This window comes from Anneissia japonica, unplaced genomic scaffold (genome assembly GCF_011630105.1).
Source record: "Anneissia japonica isolate Jap-2015-1 unplaced genomic scaffold, ASM1163010v1 scaffold3782_len1007564_cov172, whole genome shotgun sequence".
NCBI lineage: Eukaryota > Metazoa > Echinodermata > Crinoidea > Comatulida > Comatulidae > Anneissia > Anneissia japonica.
Window position 1 is genome coordinate 268,700 of NW_022716546.1, and position 25,142 is coordinate 293,841.

At 35.0% G+C, this 25,142-nt stretch overlaps 2 protein-coding genes across 2 annotated transcripts in view; one reads left to right on the forward strand and one right to left on the reverse strand.

The window, feature by feature from the left end:
* On the forward strand, positions 1 to 18,929 carry LOC117109695 (VPS35 endosomal protein sorting factor-like). The gene is made up of 30 exons (XM_033252073.1): positions 1 to 106; positions 684 to 774; positions 954 to 1,160; positions 1,426 to 1,542; positions 2,019 to 2,049; positions 2,359 to 2,441; positions 2,884 to 3,012; positions 3,346 to 3,430; positions 3,841 to 4,015; positions 4,628 to 4,675; positions 4,863 to 4,956; positions 5,309 to 5,386; positions 5,899 to 6,021; positions 6,555 to 6,601; positions 6,695 to 6,806; positions 7,202 to 7,318; positions 8,077 to 8,130; positions 8,493 to 8,573; positions 9,648 to 9,710; positions 9,932 to 10,017; positions 11,041 to 11,121; positions 12,239 to 12,302; positions 13,224 to 13,322; positions 14,018 to 14,095; positions 14,503 to 14,617; positions 15,097 to 15,236; positions 15,528 to 15,693; positions 16,055 to 16,173; positions 16,612 to 16,761; positions 17,120 to 18,929. The coding sequence occupies exons 1-30, from the start codon at positions 90 to 92 to the stop codon at positions 17,216 to 17,218; spliced, it is 2,949 nt and encodes a 982-aa protein (XP_033107964.1). The 5' UTR covers positions 1 to 89; the 3' UTR covers positions 17,219 to 18,929.
* The window catches only part of LOC117109697 (enoyl-CoA delta isomerase 1, mitochondrial-like), a 15,545-nt gene continuing 8,438 nt past the window's right edge, over positions 18,036 to 25,142 (reverse strand). Inside the window, exons 5-9 of the mRNA XM_033252076.1 lie at positions 22,354 to 22,500; positions 21,582 to 21,680; positions 21,164 to 21,245; positions 20,589 to 20,705; positions 18,036 to 20,287 (exon numbers count right to left, since the gene is read on the reverse strand). Of these exons, the coding sequence (XP_033107967.1) occupies positions 20,127 to 20,287; positions 20,589 to 20,705; positions 21,164 to 21,245; positions 21,582 to 21,680; positions 22,354 to 22,500 (606 nt within the window). The 3' untranslated portion in view covers positions 18,036 to 20,126. The remainder of the gene's footprint in view (positions 20,288 to 20,588; positions 20,706 to 21,163; positions 21,246 to 21,581; positions 21,681 to 22,353; positions 22,501 to 25,142) is intronic.

Consider the following 25,142-nt stretch of genomic DNA (forward strand, 5'->3'; position numbering starts at 1 on the left):
TCCCCCACGACGTCTGGCAAAACAATAACTTCCCTTCCAGATCAGATGAGGCCTTATCTGCTGAATCTGCTTCCTTCAATTCTGGAATAATGGCCACATATGAATGGTAAGTATTGCAAACATGTAATTTTAAAGAGGTGAAATAAGACAACAATATTTTTAAGTCTATAATTAAAAAAATAGTGCAGCAGGAATTGTTGAACAGCCTCCTATGCTGTCTGACAGTGACAGAAGGCTAGATTGGCTTGGCAGGCCCCCACCGCTCGCGCTCGGACCGGATTGGGACGAAATTGTCTGATTATTATAGCCTGTGGTGGGCCCTACGGTAGGGCTAGCCTAGGCCTAGCTATGGTCACACTTCGACTATGTGAAAGCAAAGGCTAGGCTGGTAAACCCAGAGAGAGGAAGAGGGGCGATGGTACTCATTTTCAGAATATTGAAATATTATCGCTTTTCTTACTCTCAGACAGAGAGTGTGGTGGGTAGCTTCTTTGCTAGTGTGTGAGCAGTAAGTTTGACTGCGCTGGACCGTGGAGATTCTCACATATTTGGTCAGTTTCCCAATAAGAATATCACATTTGAGTATAATTTATTTTTGGCTGAACGTAAGATGATCCTGCTTAACGTCTCTATTTGGATAATCTAAAATAATGATGAAAATTTTGTAATTTTTTTCTCTACAGGTCCTCAAGACCGCGTAACTATGAAAGGGACAGGAAGCAGACTGCTTTAGCTTCAGAACCGACGTTTGAACATCCCTTGAAATTGATTACGGTTAGTAACTAGTAAATCCAGTTGCCTTTTTAAATATATCAAATTCATACCCATACCGGTATGTAAAGAAATTTATTCTGTATATCTTTTTTTAGATTTTAATTGATTGAGGTTCCTAGTTACATATTGTTTAATTGGTAAGAGTAAGAGTTGAAAAAAGTATTCTGCCATTTTTTCAGGTTTCTGAGGTGAAGGTGAAGAAGACGGGAAAAGCTAGTTTAAAATCCAAGTCTACCCCACCGCCAAAGACTTCATCAGTGGTAGATCCTTTGTCTAGTGCACTGGATGGTACTGACCCTCTTTCACAGCTAGCAGCATCAGCTACTATCGATCCACTCTCAAGAGCTGCCTCTGGCACTTTTACAAAACCAGGAAGAAAAGACTCAGTAGGTTCCAATGCCAGTCAGGTTACTTTAAAGCTGCAGCTGTTTGATATCAGAGATCATACCAAAGAAGGATTTTTTAATAATCAATACATTAGGCCCAATAAAATAGTTGTTAGTTTATCAACATTTTTGGACTGGAAAAGTGATGATGAGTACTATAGAAGACATGCAGATGTTGATAAATTAATAATTTTTTTTATTATATTGCCTTAAAATTTTTTTTTTTTTTTTGTAACTTGAATTTCTATTGGTCTTTTTCTTGCAGACAGATTCTGTTAAGTCAAGGTCTGACAGCCTTGGGGATTCCTTTGAGCCATGGAACAGCAAAAAGGTCAACATTCTCACAACATATACAACCTCGGAGAAGCTCTCTATCACGACAGTAAGTCAAAGTTCAGGACACATAATTCAAACCATTGATATCAAGTCAGATTACAGTACAGGAAGACATGAATAATTAGTCGGAAGAACATTTGCATGGTTCTGCCATTTAGGCTAAGTCTGCCCTTTGGATATTTTTGGTATAGGGACATTATAAACAATTTAATTGTACATAACTTTCATTTTGTTTGGACATGCATGCACCTATTTCTGGGTATTAAATAACTCATCTGATTGGTCAGTTGCAAGTTCGATTGACACTCCAGAAAAGACCATTAACTGCATGATGAGGAAAACTTGACAGCGACCAGATGATCGCTTGCACTTGAGTTATGGCTTGAATGACAAGAGTGAACCATGAGTGCCAACTGGTTGATACCAGTGCCCAGGTTCCATTATTATTACCTTTAATAGATTTGAAACAATATAGCTAATGGTAGATTTGTCTTTATCTTTGCATTCTATTTCTGTTCACAGAGTTTCTTATCACAATCAGAGAGAGAAAAGGGTAAGTGGAAACATAGCATTTTTAATGAATCATTATCTTTGTGTATTTATAGGTATACTTTCATATAACAATATTAACGTTTTTAATATATTTTTTAAATACTCAATATTGTTTTATTTTATTTATTTTCATGTTAATTTTTTGTAGTGTTTTTTTATTGTATTGTAATGGCCTGTAATTTAAACTTTTTAGCTTTTAGGGTAACTTTTTGGAATGAAATTAAATAAATATAATTATTTATTTATAAGTGCTGCTTAGGGCCTAAATGTTTTTAAATTAAATTTTTGGTTTGCTGTTGTTAATATTCAGTTGTCATGAAGTCGCAAATATCACAAGGAACTGTGACAGACAAAGTTAAAAACCGCTTAGAACAACTTGATGACTTTGAAGAGGTGAGTCTTCATTATTTTGGTTAATATTTTTACTTTCTATATTCTGGTTGGCATTCTCAACACAAATGCACTGGATTTAATTATGGTCCAGATGAAATAACATAAAATAATTAGTTGTGTTTATTGAAGTTTGTTGCCAGATACTTGGTCTAGGAAAGTTATTGATGAACAGTGGAACATGTTTTTTGAATTATATTGTTTCATACTGATTTGAAAATTTTGTTTAAGGTAAACCAAAATATTAACTTACTTTCCTATGTTTCGAACCAATGTCATTTTCCTGACAATGCAACTAGCTGAATGCTGGTTGTCTTTGCTGTTGTCGGGTGGTGTTGGACAACATATTGGTTTAACTTTAAATAAATTTTCAAATCTGTATACATAAATAGAATCCAAATGATAATATATAAATATATTATTTCATTATGATGCTATTTTGTAGGGTTCAGTGAAGGAGATGTTAAACTTGAGTCAACAAGATTACGTGAACCGAATCAACGAGCTTAATGATGCCCTCATTTTATCATGGGAACAGGATCAAAAGGTCAAAGCACTTAAAATTGCTATCCAGGTATGCAAATTATAGTTTCTGGCTTTTTTAATTTATGAGGGTGAGTTCATAATTATCAATAATTAGTTTGTTAACCCATTTACAATTATCAACATTTTTTTGTAGTAGCTTAAGGAGACTTATTTACAATGATCAATTTCACTATGTTAACTTAAGGTGTCTATATACAATTCTCAGCTTTTAGTTGAGGCACAACTATATATAATAACTTGTATTTTTTTTTTCTAATCAAAAAAATATGCAACATCATGGCAGCACAAATATGCATTGGCAGACACTAAATGCTTTGGCTTCCAGCTGTACTAATGGGTTGTTTTTTTATTTACTTCACAGTGCTCAAAGCTTTTAGCAGACACATCTGTAATTCAGTTTTATCCAAGTAAATTTGTATTAATTACTGATATTCTGGATACATTTGGTAAATATGAAAGCTATCTATCTATTTTCCATTTCAGTTGATCTCCCCTAGGGCAGGTTCATAACAGTGTTTGGTACAGATATTTAGAAAATTCATATTTAAACTTCTAAGGCTTTCTGAATTATTATGCTGAGTAGAATATATTTCATCCAATCCAGTGAAGTTGTGAGTTTGTAATCGAAATTATTCTGTGATTACTTACTGTACCTGGATAAGCTGTTCTTTAAAGAACTCAGAAACAAGACAAAATAGAACTGACTGATTGTCCCAGCATGTGACTGCGCCCCCCACACCTAAGCATCATCCTCATTCCTTCACTTCTGATTTGTGTAATCTGCCGCATTTCACATAATTATGAACCATATTTTTGTTTAGGTTCATTCTGAATTTAATTCTTTCCATGCAACCAGGTAAACTTGTATATGATCGGATCCGTCGCAAGTCGACATATCAACCACCAGGCAGCAGTAGTCCGCAGATGCTACCGGAGAAGTTCACACCAGACCAAGTGCCCGACTCGGCCAAAGAGACGTGTCGCAACTGGTTTTTCAAAATTGCTTCAATCAGAGAACTAATTCCAAGACTGTATCCTTTACCTTTTTGTTACACCTCAGAACCTTCAATCCTGCCTTTAAAATATTAAACCTTTTTGTCAATACAAACTTTAAATACATTGAAGGCTTTTCTGCTCCTAGTTATATTGCCTCATACCAGTGGCATATCTAGGAGGTGCCCGGGGGTGGGGAGAACACCAAAAAAATTACTATCGCCCCCTGCCTGTCGCTCCTCAGAAATCACGGTCAAGTAGTTAAAAATCATCTAAAATCACCTCATTTTGCTAATTAGCGCCCCTCAACTGATCATCGAGTCCCCCACTTCACCTTCACGCTGCCCCCCCCCCATCAGCACCCCTATTTCAAGAGATCTAGGAGATCTAGATACGCCACTGCCTCATACTAGTTGCAAGTTTTAGAAATGCAGTGCAGTAATTTAATATTTATTTTTATTAATATATTTGATTGAAGTTTTTATGACAAGCCAGAGACAAACTGCAGGGATCCTTATGAGATGTGTATAGGCAATAAAAGCCACAATATTATTTCTGCTTATGCAAGATCATTAGCGGATAGGCTACAAATGGATAAGTTGTAAAATTGGTACAAATACCTACTATTGCATTTTCTTAATTTTTCCAAGATATGTTGAAGTTGCAATTATGAAATGCTATGGCTTTTTAACAACAGGGTAATAATTGATTTTTTATTTAGTACATTCAAAGTTGAAGTAATTAAGATTTAACTTTCAAATTATATAATATATTTATCTATTTTCTGAATATTCACCCACTCAAACCAAGAATTTACCCCAGCCATTTATACCTTAAGAAATGCAATTCTTTATCTAATCTTTAATTGCTTCTTATTTTATTTAGGGAGTACTCCCAAGCTCTTCTGAGATTGACCAATCAGATGCGAGGAATTGGTGATCCCCTGGTGGCTATTTATGCCAGAGCATATCTCTGTCGGGTATGTTACCAATGTCAACCACAACTATGGTTATTTCCTCACTATATAACTGAATACTTGCAATTATATGGCTACACATTTCATGTAATTTAATATATTTTCAGTTTAATTGCAGTTTTTTTTATTTCTGAGTTTACTATTAAGGGGCCTAGTTGAAGTATGTTTTTGAATATTCATTTTGCCCAAAATACAGTTCCCCTTTCTCATGGCGTAAAATAAACTTCAAAATAAACATGGTTTTATGTTAACAATAATAATTAAAAGATACCATTATTAGTTACAAATATACAGTTTATCTTTCATGATAATTATGTAACATTATATTATAATATTTTTTTATTTATATGTTTAGGTAGGAGTTGCAGTAGCACCTGATGTTAAAGATCATCTTATTAACAACTTCTTTGATTTCTTGTCCACTTTTCCTCAAGTGAGTACATAATCCAATATTTTTAAATTTTCATTACTGCTCTTTATTTATTTTTTCAATTCTCATATTAACAGCTTATCTGAAACTTTCATCTGCTCGGTATTTGTATGAGGATTTACCTAAAACAAGGCAAAGGCTTTGTTTAGCTTTGTGTTTGAAAATTCCTCACAAAATGTTTCTTTTCTATAAGAACACTGTACTCTATTGATAACTTGTTTGTGATTTTTTATCTGCATATCCTTTCTAATGAAAGCTTTTGTTGAATTTCCATCTGTAATACCATCATCATATTTTCACAATAATGCACAATGATTGGTTTTTTTTTGTTGGTAAATTTCTCATCTGCAGGTACCATCTTCTTATCAGTTTTTTTTTTAAATTTCATTGGAATTTCTGAACACCTCACATTAAAATACTCCATTTGAAAGCTTTTTTAAGTGTTATCAGTTGCACCATTATCTCGCCATAAGCCTACATCCATTAAATACCTTTCGTTGAATTTTCATCTACAGCTCCAGAAAGACTCTGTGCAGAATATACTCGCTGTGCAGAGACTTGTGATGGCAATTTATCTGTCTTTGTACTCCCCAGCATTAGACTGGATTCTGCAGTGTATTTCTCACAAGACATCAGAGGTACAGTAAGCTCTAATAGGATTTGCATTTACCTCACTGCTGGGGCGGATGCAGGATTTGGCAGGAGGGTGTGTGTGACAATCCACACCAGGAACATTTTGAGAATATGGCCTTCTAGTTACCCGGAAATTACACTTTCGTACAATTTAGGGAGTGCGATCGCACCGTCTGCAACCCCCTGCATCTGCCCCAGCACTACATAGAGCTAATATTGAGATACCTTTTAGAATTGACAATTTTGGGGTGGTCTCGGGGTTTGGTCTCTAATTAGAGGGTTAGCTTTGTGTTAAAATATTAAAGATTGTTATTTTGTTTTTTGAAAATGTTGTCTGGAATTAGAGGGGTTTTTGAATTGGAGGGTGAACTGTAGTTCATCCGAAATAAGCAATTCAAATGCTGTCTATAGGGGGCGACAGTTAGGTATCAATTTTTTAATTTGATTTCCTGACTAGCTAAATATTGAGTCAGATACGAATTTTTCACATAATTTTTTTCATGACTATTTAAATATTGATTATGTTTATTTTTTACAGGAAGCACTAACAGAAATTTTGGCTAAATGCAAGAAACAGTGTAATAAGTAAGACAAACATATATTATTAAAATGTTTTAAAAATTTTACTTTTGAATTAATATTTTAATATTTAATTTCCTTTTTTATCTTCACTTTCAGTGCATTGCTCTTAAACTCCATCATCTCAGCATTCAAGCCAGAGTTTATCTCCAAGAGGGCGCTAGGCTTCACAGAACTTATCAAGGAATGTGAAGAGGCTGGCTTCCCAAAGGTTAGCATCCAGTGTTTTTTATCTCACTTTTGTACGTTGTACCTTACCTACCCCTCATTTCCACTGTCACTGTCCTGTACCCTGAAGTAAAAAAAATTATTATAGATTCTGAATTTTATCTCCTCCTGATTATTAAGGATTTCTCTTTTTCTGTTAGCATCATCTCCTTTTGTTCGTTGAAGTAAAAAAATTTTGACAGTAACTGGGGCGTAACTGCCCATTTTTACCCCTTATTCCCCCAGTTTTTAAATATTAAAAAATCTGTATCTCATTCACCGTTCCCCAGTTTTTCGTCAAACAACTTTTTTCTGTCTTAGAAAAATCAGTTCTACAACATATCAAAAACATTTTTTCCCTCCGGAGCCTGACTTTAAGGGTTTTTCTTTTTCTGTTAGCATCATCTGTATTGTTCTCTTGGCACTAATCTGGTACTGGCTGATCCCCCTGAGGATCAGCGCCTCACCGTACTCAACGAAGTCTGGAAGGTTGTCATGAAAATAAAGATACCAAAGGTTAGTGTTCAAAAGTACCACACTCTACTTCTTTGCTCACATCTTCATCTTTATGAGCATGCTATCATCTGTGTTTGACAAGAAAATCAAAACATCATGAACTTCCACTCATGTAATGAAGCAAACTTGCAGCTAAGCTCAGTCGGCTAAGCTGGTGGTAGCCACTTTGTGTGCATTGAGCCGTGAAGATCTCTTGGTCCCCAGTTCAATTCCCATCGCTGGTGAAGGGTTGGAATCCAAGTTACGATAGCGCACCGTCTTTTGGTTGAGATGTTTAGGCCTTTGGTTTCGTGTGCATTATGGCCCATGTGCACGTTAAAGAACGCAGTACACTCTTCGGAAAAGAGTAGGGGATTGTTTCCCGGTATTATGTCCATAAGGACCCCACTGTGGTTCCAAATTAACAAATGTCTATTATTTCATTTTCATTTCATTTATTTATTCAGACAAGTGTCTTGGGGCCCCAAAAGCAACAAAATCACCATGGCAAAAGTCTGGAGCCCCAGCCCCATTATCTTTATTTTTCTAATTAGAGATCAAAGTTGCTAAAGATCATGGAAACCTTGGCCCCGAAAGTGGTCTTTAATTGGAGGGAGACCTGTATATTGGAAAGGCAGATGTACTGAGCACCTGGTTTTAATAATATGTTAATTAGTGGAAATGTTTTGTTCTACACTGTCAAATGGTTAATTGTAATATACTGTAGTATGAAATATGGTATGCGATTTAAACATATATTGTTTTGTTTTATCTTTTAGGCATACATAAGCTGTGCTGAAGTTTGGGTTGAGTACCCTTGCAAGCATTTCACTGTAAGTATGAACACTTAATAATTTGATATATTACTGTGAAAGTATTTCACAAGTAACTATAAGCTATTAAATAGCTATTGCTTTCCTTTTTGTAATTATAAGATCTTGTAAAAAACAAATTATTATAAACAACACATTGTGTGTATGTTCATTGTTTCTTTGACCATTATGAATGTGAAGCAATCAGAGATGTTCTTTGGAAATAAATAATAAACAATAAATTTACATAAATTTAAACAAATTAACATAGCTTTAAATAAATACATTTACATTATAATCTTTGAGTGAGTCCTTTGGATTCTACAACATATTTTTGTTCAAAGTTCTGTTCATATCACATTGATTGTGTTATGTTCCTATAGAAACGAGAGGTTAATACAATACTTGGTGACATAATCAAACACATGCTACCAGATCGTGCTTTTGAAGACAATTACCCACAGGTAAGTACAGGTAGTAAACATCTGTGAAGGTAATAAACACCTGTGTAGGTAATAAACACCTGTGTAGGTATTAAACACCTGTGTAGGTAATAAACACCTGCGTAGGTAATAAACACCTGCGTAGGTATTAAACACCTGCGTAGGTAATAAACAACACCTGCGTAGGTAATAAACACCTGTGTAGGTAATAAACACCAGTGTAGGTAATAAACACCAGTGTAGGTAATAAACACCGGTGTAGGTATTAAACACCTGTGTATAAACACCAGTGTAGGTAATGAACACCTGTGTAGGTAATAAACACCTGTGTAGGTATTAAACACCTGTGTAGGTAATAAACACCTGCGTAGGTAATAAACACCTGCGTAGGTATTAAACACCTGCGTAGGTAATAAACACCTGCGTAGGTAATAAACACCTGTGTAGGTAATAAACACCAGTGTAGGTAATAAACACCGGTGTAGGTATTAAACACCTGTGTATAAACACCAGTGTAGGTAATGAACACCTGTGTAGGTAATAAACACCTGTGTAGGTAATAAACACTTGTGTAGGTAATAAACACTTGTGTAGGTAATAAACACCTGTGTAGGTAATAAACACCTGTGTAGGTAATAAACACTTGCGTAGGTAATAAACACCTGCGTAGGTAATAAACACCTGCGTAGGTAATAAACACCTGCGTAAGTATTAAACACCTGCGTAAGTATTAAACACCTGCGTAAATATTAAACACCTGTGTAAGTATTAAACACCTGTGTAAGCATTAAACACCTGCGTAGGTAATAAACACCTGCGTAGGTATTAAACACCTGTGTATAAACACCTGTGTAAGTCTGTCACATCTTCTTCCTAACAGAAAGCTGTTAAAGACACCAGGAACCCAATAAATCTCCGTGGTTCATTACCCGATCAGTCTCTGAGCACTGCAATTGATTTGTAAAATATATACAGTATGTGTAAATGTAAGATAGGAAAAGGTACTTTATTGTTGTATGTCAAACATGTAAATAACATTTTTTTGAGGTCTAACTTCATTTTTCATTAAAATCTTTTTCTCCCTCACTTTTTTAGCTGCAATCTGTAATGTCAAAGGTTTTGTCTCATATGCATGATTTCTCCATCCTCTTTGCCATGGTAAGTGATATTTAAAAATTCATCATCATTGTAATGCTTAATTGTAAACCTTATGAATGTGGTAGGATGAAATTTTTGAAGATTTTTCTCATACTCTAAAATTTATTACAACTATTCACAGTACCTGTACCTAAAATATTTGGTTATTAGTAATAATAGTATTCATAATTTACTAGAGATATATTATCAATGATCATTTTTATTGATTAATTTTTCTCTAGGATAAGTTCCTGCCATTCCTTGACATGTTCCAGAAAGAATCAGTCAAAGTAGAAGTGTGTAAGAACATCATGGAGGCATTTGCTAGGTATGTTCTTTAGCGAGCTCTTGAGTGCAATGACAATATAAGGAGGAGGAGATTGCACATGGTAACATAATATGTATCCGGAGTGCATAATTAAAGCGCTCTGATACATTGGACATTATGGTACAATCACTACGAAGATCCTGAAAAATTCACAGGGGCCCCAAGTCCCATGGAAGATGGGACAGCCTCCCGCACTCTCACAAACAAGAAAGAATCGTCCAGAAATAAATAATAATATGTCGCTCTTATATAGCGCTTCATGCACATTGCCTCTAAGTGCTTCACATTACTACCCCGGTCATTGGATCAAACACATATGGAACACATACTCAACAGCAAATTAAATTATTAAATTAAATTATATTATTATTCCATAATTTGCAGCCAGTAATCAGTGCAGTTGTGTTTGTACTTGTACTCCTGGGTGGAGAGAGACAACCGTAAATAAAGTGCCTTGCCCAAGGACACAAGCGATTTGCACAGCGAGAGTTTCGAAGCCACAACCGATGCACCAACCGCTTCTAAAAAAAAAAGAAAAAAATAACTCATTTCCTGCAAATTCATAATATTTACATGTTTTTTTTTACTATATTATCAATTGTCTCACAGAATTCAGTGCCGCTGGGTATTACTATGTGTAGAAAAATTAGATTAAATACGTTAAGAAAGCTCATTTAACAATATCTCCCAGAAGGGATTTCTTCCAACCTGGGACCCCCTGAATTCATGTTATGTCAAATGTGATAAATCAATCCACATGGGGATCATATTAAATCATTTTATTGTGATCATTTATATAATTTATTGAACAGTTAAACTTGCCTAAGTTGACTGTGCCTAAGTCAAATAATTTCTAAATCGATCTTATTTTACATGCCAAATTGTTGTGTTTTCCATTAATTAACAATCTGTAAGTCGAATTTTATCGAAGTCGAACAATATTCCAATGGCATTTTGGATTTGACTTAGTCAAGTTCAACTGTAATCATTTAACATTTATTATCATTTACTTTGTTTCCTCAGACACCAGACAGAACCAACAAATGATCCTGTTATTCTGAATGCACTTATGTTCATTTGTAGAACAATGCATGATTCAGTAACGTGAGTATACCATGCATACTAATAGTTACTCATCGCATGTTTTTGTGTGTGTGTGTGTGTCAGTCTGTCTGTGTGTCCTTCCGAGCTCATAACTCAAAAACTACTGGACTGATTGATGGGATTGCCACGCGAGGCCTACACAAGGCCTCATTTGGCTAGGCTGAGTCGACTCCAGCCGATCAACCGCGGGTCATTATTTTTTTAGTACATAGATCTGACGCAACAGGGCAAGGATCAGTAGTCTCTGATTATCGTGTTACTGTATGTGCGTGTTTACTGCTCTCAGTAAAATTCAGTAATATGAAGTGCCTTGATGCATAGTTCTCTTAAGCCGGGCGCTCGACAGTCATCGGCCAACGCGATTCTATGTAGAACACAACAACACAACACGCACATAAGGAATCCTTTTTAATGAAGATCTGTTTAGGCTGCCACCGACAATCAGCAGAAGGCGTCGCGTCATCTATCATTCACAGGGAGTGGAGTTTGAGTCATCGTACAACACAGTGAGTGCTCGATTTTATGCACCGGTCCCAAGTCTTCCGCAATTTGCGGGAGTCTTCCGAAAATATGCACGATTACCATTCTCCTACAAGCACGGTTACCATACTCCTACAAGCACGGTTACCATACTCCTACAAGCTAGCAAAATTATCCCAGAAAAAAACCCATCTCCTGCAAATTCATAATGTTTGTATATTTTTTACTATTGTATCAAATATCGTCCTGAAATCAGCTAGTCATGGGTAAAACAGATCTCCCAGAAGTGGATTCTCTCTTCTTGGGACCTTGGGTTAAGGTGTGGGGGTGTGGAGGTCACTAGGGTCATAGTGGAGTAACATACTTACTTCAGAAATCATAGTTATATATAGATCTCTAGGACTTTCATGTTATATTGTGCCTAAATTGGAATGCTTTAATTAGAGTATTTTTGTACAGGACCGGAGGGTTGGTTTCTTAGGTGTGTAAAACACAGCAAGAACAACCCATAACTGTCTGAAGTCTGGCACACACTGTTTTTAAAGCTAAGGATTAAGTAATCCCAAATGATCTCCATAGTATTGAGTGCAGACAGCATCTTAACTTAGTGTTACACAAATTTCATTTTACTTCTCAGAGCACTCACTATAGAGGATGAACGTACAGAAATTAGTCAACTTATTTCAAGCTTTATTAGGAAGGTAAGTTTTTACCAAAAATATTATTTCTCTTAAAAAATGGATAATAATAATAATAATAGAGATTTATACCGCACCTTTTGCCAAGGATGCAAGGCGCTGGCGACGTTATTTACTAACCCTGGTCATCGGATCCATAATGAAACCAGCACACAGTGCAACCTCCTTCATTTCCTGGGGAGTATACCTAGTCATGCATGTAATTTAATGCCGATACAGATTAATACTTCCAATGCCACGTCATCCTACCAGGTACCCATTTATACTCCTGGATGGAGAGAGGCAAATGTAAGTAAAGTGCCTTGCCCAAGGACACAAGCAATGCAACAAGAGTCGGTCTCAAACTACCGATCTCAAAAGCTGAAGTCCATCACCTTACACGCTCTGCCACACGTTCCTACAATGATTTTAATACTTACACTTAGGGCTGCTATTTATTATGCAGAAGCCATAGTAGTACTCTAATATAGCTTGAAAATTAATAATTGGTGTTTAGTAACCTGGATTATCTGATTATAGAGTACTACAGTGTTACGTCACGATACCATGTGATACTACTCTTTTGCTATCGGCGACACAAAATGCGTTCAACCGATGCCATTTTGCCTTGCCTTTTTTGTACTGTATTTCCTTCGTCTTAATTTTTTGTTGTTTTGTTTTTATTCATGATTGAAAGTAAAGATTGATTGATTGAATCCTTATCTATTCATTAACAATTTTTCAATCTTCTAAGCAATATTATATAGCTGGAGTTAGTTTCAACCTAGGCAAACCTTGCTAAAAAGGTACACTTTCTCCATCAAAAGGGTTTTTCTATGAATGGAATGACTTGTTCGAAGCACAAACTCCTGTAGACCAAACCCAGTACCGTTACGATTTTTAATCATGCGAGAAATCCACTTACGATGTACAATTTAATTTTAGGTTTCATTTGGGCGTGACTTTGAACAGCAGTTGAGCTTCTACGTTGAAACTCGTGCTTATTTTAGTAATCTTGATGACGTGCTTGTTACTTTGGTTCAGGTAAGCACCAACGTTCCAACCCCTAGACCTTAATCAGGAGAAGGGGAATTTACAATAGAAGGGCGCCCCCATTTGCAAAATTTAGTGGAAAGCGCCCTCATTGTTGAAATATTCTGATAGCGTAAATGTAATTAATGGAGATACCTAGGCCTATAATTGGGTTTTTCATTCATGTGGCCTAGTAATTTCATCTATTTTATCGTGCGAATCCCATGTTTTCTTTGGGTGGGGTGGTTGTACTGTAAGTACAACAAATCTAGCCATAGTTTGAAATTGGGGAGAACTTGAACAAATTGGGGAGAACGGGAGAAAGCATGTAAATTGGGGAGACTCCCGATCGAATCAGGAGGGTTGGAACCTATGTTAGCATAACAATTATGATACATCAGTATTTGAATTACATATCTACACACTTGTCGAGTGTAAAACAACTCTGATTTGCTCTCAAAACGTTATTCACAGTTCCAATGCTTGAGCTGTAAGTTGCTCTGTGATCCTGTTAATTAATTCTATGCACTTTGAGGTGCAGAGAATTTGATTTAAGATATTGGTTCAGGGTTACCAAAGAATTATCTTCTTTTTTGGGTTTGTAATGCATTTTGATAAATGAGACGAAAGGTCAAATATCATCATATTATGATGATATAACTCATATTTAGTGGAAGATTGTAACAATGTTTCATTTTATCTTCCAGTGTGTAAATAAGTTGTCAATGGAGACAAGATCTGTGGTCCATGGCAAACATTCCCGAAAAACTGCTGCTTTTGTTAGAGTATGTATATATTTAATTTTGAATTAGGTTGATCTTTTCAGATTACAATTTGCTCTCCAATTCAAGACTACTTTGGGTCCTGAAAATGTGTAGTGGTCTTGGGGTTTGGTCTCCATTTAATAGAGGGTTAGTTTTGTGTTAAAAGATGGACAATTTGCATTCGGTCCTTTTAAAAAGCGGTCTCAAATTTAGAGGGGTCTCGGAATTAGAGGGGTCTCGAATTATAGGGGTCACTCTACAGTATTTCTGTTTGAGACAACAATACAACACTAATAATTAGTCATCTGTTGTAGTAGCACATTTATTGTGTGGGGGGTATCCAATAGAAATGAAAAAATATACTATGATTTGGTTTGATTTTGCTTTGGGATGTTTGATAATTTTATTTTAAATATCATTTTTTCTAGGCATGTGCTGCATACTGTTTTATCACAATCCCTTCAATTATAAATGTCTTCCATCGCCTCAACCTGTACTTAGTTTCTGGACATGTGGCTTTTCTAAATCAAGCTCTGACCCAAGGTAAGAGAAAGGGGTTCATTTTTCCAGGATAACTGGCACCATCTCCTACCCCCATCAGATACCTTCATTTCTTTTTTGGTGCCAACACTGCATAGATCAAATGCATTTAAGACAGCATCTGCATCCTAACATATTACTACTTGTTGAAAAATTAAGATCACCTTCACCTTTTCTGCAGTTTTTAAGAAAATACTTGATTGAATTTTGGTTTGTTGCTTTTAAATTTGTGTTGTTTATTATATCCTATTGATCGTTTGTATCCATTATTCACAAGATTTTAGTTACAACAGTTGAGATGTACAAATTTAATGTGCTTGACACAAGTCAGTGTGTTGCTTCAGGTTTATAATAATAATAATAATTATAATAATAATAATTATAATAATAATGATAATAATAATAATAATAATTTTTAAAGCGCAAACATCACCACCAAAATTAGAGCCCTATAATCACATTTTTAAGTTACTTTCTTTCAGGAGATGCTTTTCTGAAGGCTGCCATCAGCATCATTCCTGAAGTACCAAGAATCATTACAATCGACCGCAAAACACGATCAACAGAAGTTCTTCTGATTTCATACATTCAGAATTTTCTCTCAACTCTTCTTATTGTCCCAGTAAGTAATCCTCACCACAAATATTTACATGAACTTGTAAATATATACCACCCTCTATTAATTGCTTTGCACTTTTCTAATAATTTTTTTGCGTTATTACAGTATTTGCACACAGAAATCACGGAGAAAGCTATCTTGTAATTATAAGATCTTTGGTTGGAAATTGGTTGGCATATCTGCTGAAAGTTATTTTTGCTGTGAAATGATAAGATTTTTTATAATTATTGTCACCCTCATCATCATCATTACCTCTACTGCCTTTGTTAAAACTGTTATCTGTTATAATGACAGGACCATCCTGACAATGGATGCCTGTACCTGGTGCGAGGCCTGCTCAACATCCTACAGGACTACACATGGGAACAAGGCTCTGCAGCTAAGATTAAAGTTTACATGAGCGTCCTGTGCTTGCTAGCAGCAGAGTCCCAGGAAACTTATGCTTATCACATCCCCAATGGTAAGCCTATTCATCATTCTCATAACATTGCTATTGATAATTAATATCAACCAGGAGTGTATACAGGACTTTATACAGGGGTATTTGTGGGGTGGGGGGGGGTGGTGGAGGAACAGCATTCACGTTCTAATTTAGAAAGTTTGACAGCTAAAATATGTGGACGCACAACTCCCACTCCCCCGTCATTTGAAAAAATTTTAAAATATAGGCCAATGCATTCAATTTCTATTTCTCTTTTCATATTTTTAATTTGTGAATATTTTCAGTAAAGTAGAATGAATTAGAAAAAAATTAGGAGACACAAAAACAATGATAATTGATATGCATCAATAATAATTTTTAATTTTTATTTGTTTTACAGTTGATTCAAATGACTCACTGTATGGCAGTGACAAAAAATTCTTGGCTGAAATTAATGGAATCTGCAACACTCTTGTGGGAGAGATACTGGATTATCTAAAAACTCTCAGCCAATCAGAGGTAACTATTATCATGAATAAATTGGAATGGTTTGGTGGTTAAGGTGCTTGCCTTCCAATCCCAGGGTCCTGGGTTCAATTCCTGTGATGTTAACAGGATTTGTTCTAAAGCCCTGTCCAGAATTTTATTTGACAAAAACATGTGACATGCCTAAATATAGTCATGATGACATCACATCATGACCATATATAGGCACATCATCACTATATATGTGCACATCATGACTTTATATGGGCATACAACAGTTCATTTTCAAGAAAATTCGATAATCTGGCTCATAGTGAATTGGTTTTTAATTCAGTTGTATGAACAAATGTTTCCTGGAGAATTCGAACCTGCAACTTCTTGCTATCATGGTAAGCATCATTCTGCTAGACTACAGAGAGTCAAATTCTTTTTTTTTTTGGTTGTAATGCTCTTGTATACTTTACATTTCAGGCTGGTTTGAAACGACAGGCTGCCACCGCTCTTCAGCTCTTTCATCATATTGTTGTGTTTGGTGATATTTCCAAGCAACCAATCGCCACCCTAGCAACCAATCTGTGGAACCTCGGCAAAAAACATGGACATGGCGACACCAAGTTTATGGTGAGTCTTCTGGTTTATATAATAGGGAGATTTTGCAACCTTACGTTTACGAATACGTCATTGTTATTATCGTCTCGTTATTCGTGTCTCAAACATTCTTGACAATATGCTGTATGAGCTGAATATGATTCTTGATTCATGCGAAATGCATGAATCGTATACGTTCCGACAGATATGCTATTGTAGGGAAAGGATTGTCTAAAAACGTAACCATATTCGTTATCGCTTTCGTAAGCTTGCGAATACTCCATATTAACATTTCATTTCAAAATTCTTTATCAACCTGACAATAAAAGTGTTAACTTGATATTGAATTTACTTGACATGTGCAAATACTTTAACGCTTTCATAATTGTAGGTTCGTTTACTGGATCACATGAAACGCCTTGCAGCAGGATCCGATGGAAAGGCATACAAAGAAATGGTCTCAAAGATGCCACTGCAAACCAGAACATGAACTACAAAGGAGTAACACAAATTTGTGTCATATGAAATGAAAACATGATGATGTCTAGAGGCTGTATACAAACGAATGTTCCTATTGTGTCCATTTTATCTTATATTTCCTCAATATTTGCCAAAAATTAATATTAAATTAATTATTGTATTCAAATTAGCAGAATACAAAGCCTTTTTCACACAGCATCTATATGGTAATATTACAGTGAGCAAAGCCAGCTTGGTTTATATCTAGCCACAAATTTATTGGCTACCAGTGATGCATATAACATTTTTGACATCATTAGCAAAAACTAACGTCCTTGTCTATGCTAGCTGTTTTTTTTAGCAATGCAAAAAGTCTTATACACACAATGAAATTGATGGTGGTAGTTGTCTGGTCATGATGAATTGCATTACATTACAAAAAACTTGAAAATATGTACGGTAAGCTACAGTACGTACATATAGTGCAGCCTTAATAATGCTAGTTGATAGGCCTACCTACTGTGGTGCTGCTAACAAAACAGTAATTATAAATGTGCTCTCGCTGTTTTAAACCGTGGTCGTTTTTCCTGATCGAAGTGAGGGCTGTCCACTTGTATTTAACATTTTCATGTATCAAATGCCTAATATGCGCAGTACTTTCAGATGGCTATATTACTGCATATAATTGCTGGCAACATTTGAGCCATAAAAATCAAGGAAAATTGTAAAATATCTATAAAAAAAAAACATTTCTATTATCAAGTATTGTGAGCTGGAAAATAGCTGAGTATTTTCACAATTCCAACCAAATTACAGTACTTTAAAAATTGCTGTTTATTTTTATATGATTTTTTTTTTTTATATTTTCAATTTATATTTTCTGTTATGTTTAAAATATTTTTGTCTGAATCTGGACATCAATGAAAACTACGGTGAACATTTCACATTGAGCATACCATTCAGAATAATAAAGTATAAAAATTAAAAATAATAAGCATTGTATGAAATTAATTGAAATGAAGAAAAGACTTTATTGGTATCCTAATGAATTTATATGCCGTCATGAAGAAAATATGTAAAAAAAAATAGACATTCAAAAAAATTGTATTACATTTATCTAATGGACCTTCCAAGAGTGTCAATCAGACTTAACAACCGATCACAACAGGGCCAAGAATATGCGCGCATCTAACCTTAGCAACAATTTCCAAGGGGCGGTGCCTAACAGAAAGGTCCATTTCAATGATACACGGATAAAATCTATTTTATTGACCTAAATACCCTTTTACTACAAAATTCCTTAAATTGCTTTAATTAAAATTTCTGTGTAAGAGAAAAAGGAAAGAGATATTATTTATGTATTTCTTTTTTAACAACATTGAGAGTGTATCTTTATTAATAGACAATGAATTAAATAATTATGAAAGACATTTTGTTGTGCTCTATGGAAATATATATTTATATATCTGATTATGAATTAGTATATGATTGGTGTTACTGTTATGATATACATGAATGAATGTTAGTGAAGCTGTAATGGTTAAGTTTGCTGGTCTTTCAAAAGCAACATACCACAACATACAAAAGTATACCAAACAAATTCCCGAGTATAAATAATATAATGTTAAAGATTAATATATGACAGAATCACTATACTATTTGTGCATGTTGTCTCTAATTAAGAAAACAGTTTATATATAAAAATGTCATAAGATTCAGTATAAATAAAATGTAAGAATGAATTTTGTGTAATATCAATTTTAGTAGTGCTGTATTACTGAAAAATGGAAACAGTTGCAAACGATTTGCTTTTGGCTTGAGGCTGTTTTTTCATAAAACCACTGCGTACGTTATCATCGACAGCTTTTGGCAATAAAGAAAACAGTTTATATATAAAATGTTCTAAAATGCAGTATGAAATAAAATGTAAGCATGAGTTTTGTGTAATATCAATTTTAGTAGTGCTGTATTACTAAAAAGTGGAAACAGTTGCAAACGATTCGCTGTTGGAGACATCTTGAGGCTGTTTTTTTTTTCATAAAATCGCTGCATATGTTATCATCGACAGCTTTTTGCAACGACGAATGTATCTCTATATATTCAAAACCAACCCCCCCCCCCTCTCTCTTTATGTTGGTACTCTTAGATACTTAACTTTGTTTAGCTTAACAAAAACATATTAGTTGATATACAGTGGCGGACCAGCATCTGAAATCTGATTGGTTGGGTGGGGTGGGGGTGGAGGGTAGTGAGAGGAATCTCTCCCCCCCCCCCCCCCCCCCAATAGTGCTGCCACTGTTGATACAGTAAAACTATTTTAATTAAGGTTACAATGAGTACTGACTTTCATTTTCAAAAACTATTCAGGACTCAAAACACAATTGCCACGCAATATAAGATTTTTTCCTTTTTATTTCAGACTAATTCTTTTGTTTAACAATACTATCAGTACTATTTTAAGTAGATTTAGCTATATTTATGCTAAATAATACCTGGATTTACAAAAACTGCATTTTGTGTCACTCTAGAGCAGTGTATGGTGAGTAATAGGCCTTAATTCCTGGATAAGTTGAACTGTTATTTTCCGTATTTACGTTATAGTTATTAAATAATAGTCCAGCCAATAAGCAAAAATGAATTCAATTATAGGATTTATAATTGCACATTTACAAATATGTCATCTAACAACCACCGTTTATACTGTTCTTTTTATGATATTATTATTCTATTTACGTTACATCATAGCTGCTTGTAATTTTCTCTGATGTTCCTCATCCACTATAGAAGAAGCTTAATTTGTTTGGACTGATTTTTAAGTTATTAAGGTGTTGTAATGAAGAGTAGTTTTCTAATTTGAAGAGATTACAGGTTGACCTAGTAGTAGACACCGTATTTCATCGTTTTGTCAAAATGTTAGCCAATGTTGCTATAATGTTTTACTACTTTTTCATTTGACTCTCTATATACATTTTGAGCACTTTTTGGACCGAATCCTGCTGAAAGAATTTGGTGTAGTATTCGATGTCTTCATCTTTTCTGGCTCTAAGTTTATCCAGAGCAGTCTCTCTCATCATTTGTTTGCTTAATTGCCTTGCATGGTCTGCAAAATATATAAATTGATATCAGGTTATTATTCACAAGATGTGTTGATTGCAAAAGCCGTGTGCACCGTTGTCTGCCGTTTTGTTTCATTAAGCCAGGCACTCATTCCGCGATTCCATTGAGAATACAAGGCCATAGCGCGCGCAACAGCTCTGCCACCGACAATCAGCCGACTGTGACACGTTGTAATCCATTGTGGTGAAGTGTGTAAAGAGATGTAGTAGGTAATAGTCTTGAAATGTCCAGGTAAATGTATATATCAATACTTGTATGTTTTATACTAAGTCAATCGAACTCACCTGGTATTTTCAACCAGTTCACCATATGTTTCTTGGCAACATTCACCACTTCAGTGTCTTCAGCCAGTACGTCCACAAGACCCTTTTCCAGTGCTTCGTTAGGATTATACAGTTTTCCTGATCAGTTTAAATAAAGGATTCCACATCATCAGCATTATATGACCTCTGTCAATGAGGTTTATGGTATCATTTTTCGCTATTTGTCTGCCTGTTTGCTTATTAGCAGAGTTGCGCAAAGGTTAATTAATGGTCTGGTACATTAGTGATTACATTTTTGAAAAAGTGAAAAGACCATGAAATACAAGGTCATATTCTCTGAAACTTACCCCTCAACATAAAAGGAATTGATGGAATCTCCCGTTCAACGCCGTGCGTGTAGGCCTACTATTCTGTTTTAAGCAAAGATCTATCGACATAGATACCATACACACAACATATAGGTTTTATGTCGATTGACTTGAATACTACTGAATACGCGCATGCGCAGTTCAAGACATGAATTCGCCTATTAGTTTGATTAGTACTAATAATGGGCCATTAACGAAGGTTATTTGTACAGTCGCTGACAAAATTACCTATTTGCAAAGCCTTCTCTGTTTCCCTGTGCCCAATTGTATTATTCATTGTATCCTTCAACCAGAATGATGGCATAATACCCTGAAATATACACATTAATTTCAATAAATTATTAGGGAGTTTTGCATGCTTACGAAAACGATATATAACGAATACGGTTACGTCATCAAATTGGTAGACAACCCTTCCCCTGCAATAGCATATCTCTCACAACGTAGGCGATTCATGCCTTTTGCATGAATCAAGGATAATATTCAGGTCGTGCAACATATTGTCAAGAATGTTTTAGACACGAATGACGATAATGATAATGACGTATTCGAATTCGTTATCGTTTTAATAACATCAATTCTACATATACATTCAAAACCAGATGAAATTATTTCAAAGTAATGATGCAAACAAACATAAGCCTACCAGTAAAGTTTCGTTGAGACCAATGCTGTACCTCCCTGAAGCCATAACTCTAAAGTCACATGACATTGCCATAAGGCAGCCAGCACCCGGACTATGTCCCTGGAAATAATTATATAAATTAACAAATTTTTTTCCAATATTTTTCTTTCCATTGGTTCATTTCATCAAGTAATCTATCCATTCATCCATCCATCCATATACCTATCCGTTGACATATCCATTAATATCTATCTATGCATCCATCCATTCATCCATACTTGCTGCCGTCCATGTATTCATTCATTCATTCATTTAATAATGCCTTCATTTGATCATTCATTCATTCAACCATCCAACAGTTTATCCATTCATCCAGTTTATTCTTTTCATTCATTCATTCGTTCGCTCGCTCGTTCGTTCGTTCGTTTGCTCGTTCATTCATTCTATCATTAATTCATTCATTTTTTGTTGTTCATCCATCTATTTATCTGATTCATTCATTCATTCGATTATTGCATCCAAATTTTGAGGGTAATTATGTGTTATGTATAGTTCCACATTTACACTGACATTAATGGGGGTTCATTTGAGTATATACGTATCCATTTAAAAAAAAAAGCCTCCCACGAATAAACGCATTTACATTGAAATTAATGGGGGTTTATTTGAGTATATACGTATCCATTAAAAAAAAAAAAAAAAAAAGCCTCCCTCGAATAAACAAAACTTCTCAGCAAATGAACATTTATTCGAATAAATACGATAGCAAAGACAAACGTCGGTGCGCGCTTACGTTAATGGCTGCCATGGTAACAAGACGTGAGCCGTATAGCCTCAACCACATGTTTTGAATATTGCTATAGAAAGCGTTGATGTAGTCGTTTGATTTGTTGTATATCTCTGTAACATCAATACCCGCTGAGAAAATCTTAGGAATCGCCTGAAATTGTAACAGTTTTACATTGTGTTAATTGTATGGTAAATTAATAACTAATATTCACTTTTTGTTAATTTATATGGTTTAAAATTTTCATTACTGGTGACTCTCATTCAAGGGCGTCGATCCGTGTTTGAAAGGCAGGGCCGTCGGAACCGCACCGGCTTTGGCCGGACCACTTTTTATCAATTGTATTATACTTTTTAAAATAATTATATACTTATACCTATAAATTATACGAATTAGGCTAATTATTAATGTCTTTTTAATGTTATTAAATTTAAACAAAAATCCACCATGCAATTGTTTTTGTATTGTCTATGAACACTTCAACTTATAATTTTTTTTGACTGCCAATCCTTAAATTTAGTAATTAGCCTAAGATTGATTTTGAAAATGTTTAAAATAAATATAAAATAACTATTTATAACATTTTGGGGTTTGGAGTCAGGCAAACTTTCGTCACCACACAAAGGTATACGTGTCAAGCCGTCTCTAATTACTTGCAATCAAAATTTATACCCCTAAAGTGGGCCATTCGTTGTTTAAGTATGCATGTGGCCGATGCGATTCCGACGGCCCTTAAAGTGTAATCGTTATAAGGCCTAACATAAGCAAACACAGCACTTGATTGAAAAAAAAAATTAACAATTCAAGAACTCATCTACAGCGTGATAATAATCCTCTTTAGCATTATGTACAATATATCTCTTTTGTGAATATACTGTAAGTCTAATGTTTTCTTGCATAGTTACTAACTTGAGAGATTTGAAATGCGTTACTACACCAGTTGGCTGGTTAAAGTGGGAACAAATTGCAAAATAAGAAAGTCTAGGGCCATAAGCCAAAGCCCAAGCCGGGGGTCAGGGGCCGCCCAGTGCCCCGTTGGGGGAACAGGGCCGAAGCCCCTGGAAGCTCAGGTGTTCTAGCCTTCTATAAATCGTATCTAATTGATATTAATTGATATTAAGAAATGTAATTAACATTTATTTCCACACATTTTCAATATACAATATATTGGCGGATCCAGGAATTCGAAATGGGGGGGGGCTGTCTCTTATACAGGACCATACGTATAGGCAGTGCAACCTTGCGTATCTTTTGAATACAATCAATGGTATTTTCTTCCATTAGGTATACGTATGCTTCGTACCACGGTACGATGCACTCAAATACTGTTTGAAAGCATATTAATAAAGCAATTGAAATATTTTGTTTAGTAGGCATATTATAATTTGGTTCAACTTAAATATTGTACACATTTTGAATTATGTCAGGTCATCATACTTAATGAATACTTTTTACTTCACTGAATCATGTCATTGATTGTTCTAGAAACGAAACGTCGAGACATTTTTAACAAAACAGTTGTTTTCAGAACTATCTACGTGGTGTACCGCAAGCAATTAATATGTCAATATTAATTATGAAATTCCCAACCGGAAACGATAAAATATATATGACTTCACTATTTTTTGTTCCCAATATCCTTGAATATTTTTGAATATTATCCGTTTTAAACAATTTTAGAATGTAATGTATGCATAAAAGTTTAGCTTTAGTAGACCCCACCAAGACTTGCACTGGGGCCCGCCACCAACTCGCTACTTCCACTGATGCAGGTTGTAGACCACTTCTCGTATTTTGCACAATATAAATGAATAACCTTTAACCTTTAAACCTTTAACCCCAATCATGTTTGGGGCTGAGGTAAGACAATTTATGATTATGGCACCTCTGTTTGCCGTACTTAAATCTGAATATAATTTTTTTTTTCTCATTAATTTTGAAAAATTTATAGATTTATGAATTTGCCACTGAAATATAAATATTATTATCATAGGCCTAAAAAGTGCAATTTATCCCAGTAATCATAATCGTATACGCCCGCTTATATAATTTGTGCAAACTAACATTGGCATAAAAATAATGATTTACTGATTAGCTTTCTGACGTAATCGAGCCTTAAAAAACACATAAAATAAACTTAAAACAGTGAATCTAATCTAGTCTCTACATGTACAGTAATTTAAAAATCACGATGCCCGACGAGGAGTCAAATTTCCCGACGAAAGCAAAGTAGGCGTGGTTTTAGCGTCTACTAATGTAGAAATACATATATTTTTTTTCTCCCCGACGAATTGTGCTTTTTATCCCCGACGGGGTGGGGTGGGGGCAGCCCTCCTCGACGGGGCCCTGACCCCCTGGCGCCAACCCTGCTGTATAATTGTTTATAGGCCTAACTGCTATATAAAATTCAATTGACTAATTTTTAAAAATTCTATGCAGATAATATTAAACAATTACGGGCCTTAAATAAATTGTAAAAAAGGCATGAATTGTTTATAGTAGAAATTGTACACATTTGAGTTTGTAAAAATAGTTTTACACGCTTCCAATGTGCACATTGGTTTTACAATAGATTGAGTCTCTGATAACCCTTTGAACCCATAAAATCGATTGAGTGGTTACTGAGATACGAAGTGTATAAATTACGTTATATGCACACTTCGTGGAATCTCAATTGGTTTTAGTAGAGTAGACTTACTGGATTAAGTCAACGCTAGTACCTTTTCCGTAGGTTGAATTCCACACTACCTTACAAGAAACCAAGGTAGAGTGTTCCCCTCTATCCGAGCCCCCCC

Bases quoted from the DNA above. Each gene is read 5' to 3' on its own strand.
- LOC117109695 (XM_033252073.1), top strand. The intron at 3,013-3,345 runs GTATGCAAATTA...TTTACTTCACAG, and splicing joins CACTTAAAATTGCTATCCAG to TGCTCAAAGCTTTTAGCAGA. The intron at 11,122-12,238 runs GTGAGTATACCA...TTTACTTCTCAG, and splicing joins ACAATGCATGATTCAGTAAC to AGCACTCACTATAGAGGATG.